General features: G+C 36.2%; 1 protein-coding gene across 1 annotated transcript; it reads left to right on the top strand.

Moving 5' to 3' along the window:
* The first annotated feature begins 1,357 nt into the window (after nt 1-1,357).
* LOC110576092 (olfactory receptor 4A15-like) lies at nt 1,358-2,356 on the top strand. The gene has a single exon (XM_021685190.1). It carries the CDS (start codon nt 1,385-1,387, stop codon nt 2,354-2,356), a length of 972 nt encoding a protein of 323 aa, XP_021540865.1. The 5' UTR covers nt 1,358-1,384.
* Nucleotides 2,357-3,521: the final 1,165 nt, after the last annotated feature.

The following is a 3,521-nucleotide window of genomic DNA, read 5'->3' as shown; positions in this document are numbered from 1 at the left end:
ACTAACAATATGAACAAAATACCTGGTATAATCTATTTATCAATTTAATAATCAAATAACCTTTAACACTTGCTAATTCACCCTGATTATTATAAAGATGGTCTACCAGCAAGTGCTTGCATGTCATTTAAGATAAAATTTTCAGTGACTGGAATTCAGAAATTCATACATCTGGGAAGATTATAACCTTTCCAATAAGAACATGAGTTGGGACATGATTTTCCCAAGATGACTGAACAAAATCAATTAACATTTTGATATTTTTAGAATAGAATTCTTTCTACTATACCATGATTCTGTCTAAAATCTTTATGTTGGCATTCTGAATTGAGCTACAGTTAGCAATAATCAATTCTAAACAGTTTTGGAAAGTAGGGAAAATGTCTATGTAGTACCCATTTACTTAGATTTGTACTATCAATTTTTCTCCTCTATAACCTAGGTTGTAATAAATGCCAATTTCATTTGTGTGCATATGTGTGTGTATTTTCAAACAAAATGTTGTTTTCATTGTACTTTCACTAGTGGGAAGAATTTATTTTTATTTTTTTAAAGATTTTATTTATTAGAGAGAAAGAGAGAGAGAGAGAAAGAGAGGGAGAGAGAGAGAGAGCTCAAGCAGGGAGAGTGGGAGAGGGAGAAGCAGACTCCCCACTGAGCAGGGAGCTGGATGTGGGACTGGATCCCAGGACTCTGGGATCGTGACCTGGGCCGATGGCAGACGCTTAACTGACTGAGCCACCCAGGCACCCCAGGGAAAAATTTAATATACTTATCTCTTCTCAGTTGGTTTCTTACATGTTTAAAATTCAGCTGAATTAAATAAAGTTTAATAAGCACTTAAGGGGCACTCATGGTGTGTCTGATTCTTTCACTGCTGCAGGTGACATATTTTTCAATATTTGGAACTCATAGTGAAGTAACTCAGAAAGGCAGTTATCTATAAGTGTCAGGTTATCATTTTATGCTCCATGCACTAGGTATTATTATGTAAATAAGGCTATTAGAGATGAGATTGTTTTCATGGTCAATCTCAGAAGGCCAAAAGCATTCAAGAAAAGAAGAAATGACATATAAAGTAGAAAATGAAGTCTCTGTGAGCAAGATTTTGGAGAAAGCTGCTTCCTTGTTTGGTATGCCCACTCACATGTACCTCCCAGGTGGAAAACTGGTCTCTTCATTGTAGTCGATGCAAGAAATTTGTGGAAATGAAAGCAGAAACTATGGGTGGAGATTCTAAACTCTCATTTTCTAGACAGTCACCCTGTGTGAGGCCCTGTGGGGCAAACGTGGTTGAGCCAGGCCGCCGGTTTTGACATAAAGCTTGAGATCCTCTCAAATTCATTATGGCCCTTTTGTTTGCAGCCTCTGACACCTGAGTTCAATGCCTTCCAAAGAATATATGGGAAATAGAAACAATGTGACAGAGTTTGTTCTCCTGGGGCTCACACAGGACCCTGAAGGGCAAAAAGTTCTGTTTGTCCCATTCTTACTCATCTACATTGTGACAATAGCGGGCAATCTGCTTATCATGGTAACCATTATGGCCAGCCCGTTACTGGGTTCTCCCATGTACTTTTTTCTAGCTTATTTATCATTTATAGATGCTATCTATTCTACTGTCATTGCTCCCAAGATGATTGTAGACTTGCTATATGAGAAGAAGACTATTTCCTTCCAGGCTTGTATGACTCAAGTCTTTCTAGATCACTTATTTGCAGGTGCTGAAGTCATTCTTCTGGTGGTGATGGCCTATGACCGATATGTAGCCATCTGTAAACCACTTCATTATCTAATCATCATGAATCGGAGAGCATGTGTTCTTATGCTGCTGGTGGCCTGGACTGGAGGCTTTCTGCACTCATTGGTTCAATTTCTCTTTGTTTATCAGCTCCCTTTCTGTGGCCCCAATGTCATTGACAGCTTTGTGTGTGATATGTATCCCTTACTGAAACTTGCTTGCACCAGTACCTACCTCACTGGAATTTCTGTGTTAGCTAATGGAGGAGCCATTTGCACTGGCATCTTCTTCATTCTCCTAGTTTCCTATGGGGTCATATTACACTCCCTTAAGACTCATGGTTTGGACGGGAAACACAAAGCCTTCCACACCTGTGCATCCCATATAACTATGGTCATTTTATTCTTTGTTCCCTGTATCTTCCTGTATGCAAGGCCTAATTCTACCTTTCCCATTGATAAATTCATGACTGTGGTTTTAACATTCATAACTCCCATGCTGAACCCCTTAATCTACACCCTGAGAAATGCAGAAATAAAAAATGCCATACGGAAACTTTGGAGTAGAAATGTGACCTTAGTTGGCAGAGGGTTGTATTGCTCATGCAGAATATGATATTCATTCTTTCACAGAATCAAAGACTACTTTCACTGTCAGTGATTACATCTTAAAAATTATATCCTTTGGGTTAGCCTATTTATTCTGAAGCAGCTATATAAATTAATCTTTATCTAAATGGAGTATGTTATAACCCTTAGAGGGTAAGAGAATTGTGTAAATTTAATCCCTGATATATGTAATCATACTGTGTTAAGATTCTTCAGTGGGTAACAATTTTTTCGTTTTATTTCAAGTTCTTGTTTGTGGGGTATGGTACCTCCATGACTCATAAAAATATTGCCTAATAGAACTTATTCCCTTTTAGTCCAAGAGAGTGAAATTTTAAAATTAAAAATTCACATTGTTAAAAAAACCTTAATCTAACGGTAAAAATAAATGTCCTGGTCAAATTAATTAATTTGACATTTCACAGCACATGTTCATAGTTGAGGATAGATCTATGAGAAGTGAACTTTATTAGCTTTATACTGTGATGGTAGCATATGGCTGATTTTGTATGTCCTAATTAAGTTTTGGACAGAAAAATTAAGTTGTTCAACTCATTGTGTGTATCTAGATCAAATGACCTCTTCTGGTAGTTGAAATACATATTTAAGTCTCTCATATCACAGTAGAGCATCAGAGTCTACCTACATTAAATTAAACTCTCTGGGTATACTTTTTTTTTAAAGTTGTAATAAATGTTAAACATTTTGGGAATATGTTTTGTTTTACATATGACTGCCTTTCTCATTGTCTGTGTAAACTTTGTGTTCTTGACTTAAGTAATAAGTCAAAGGTGACTCCTCTCTTTACAATTTCTCTATAAAAATTTTGGAGGTTGATTATTGTATTACAAAGAACATTTTTGAAGGCCCTGGCATTACACATTACCTTGTTGAGAGGTCAACTCACAACACAGATTGGATATGAAATTGGTATTCTTTGTCCTCATCCTTCTTTCGATTTATAATTGGATCCAGTTAGTGTATTTAGCAATATTAATGCTTCCACTTATTTAAAATGTATTGAATAAGTGCCAGCCATGAAGTTTTGTTTATTCTTTAATGAAGGAAATAAAAGGTAATCTAGATATTTTAATTAGAAAGAAGTCCAATACAGTGGATTAAATACTTCAAAATGACCAGAATTGGAGGAGCTGACACATGGATACTGGTGT

This window comes from Neomonachus schauinslandi, chromosome 11, assembly GCF_002201575.2.
Source record: "Neomonachus schauinslandi chromosome 11, ASM220157v2, whole genome shotgun sequence".
Taxonomy (NCBI): Eukaryota; Metazoa; Chordata; class Mammalia; order Carnivora; family Phocidae; genus Neomonachus; species Neomonachus schauinslandi.
Note: the sequence above shows the minus strand (reverse complement) of the source record. Positions and strands in the feature narration are given on the sequence as shown.

What these genes read in the sequence shown, in the direction of transcription:
- LOC110576092 (XM_021685190.1), top strand. Translation starts at nt 1,385, where the DNA reads ATGCCTTCCAAAGAATATATGGGAAATAGAAACAATGTGACAGAGTTT.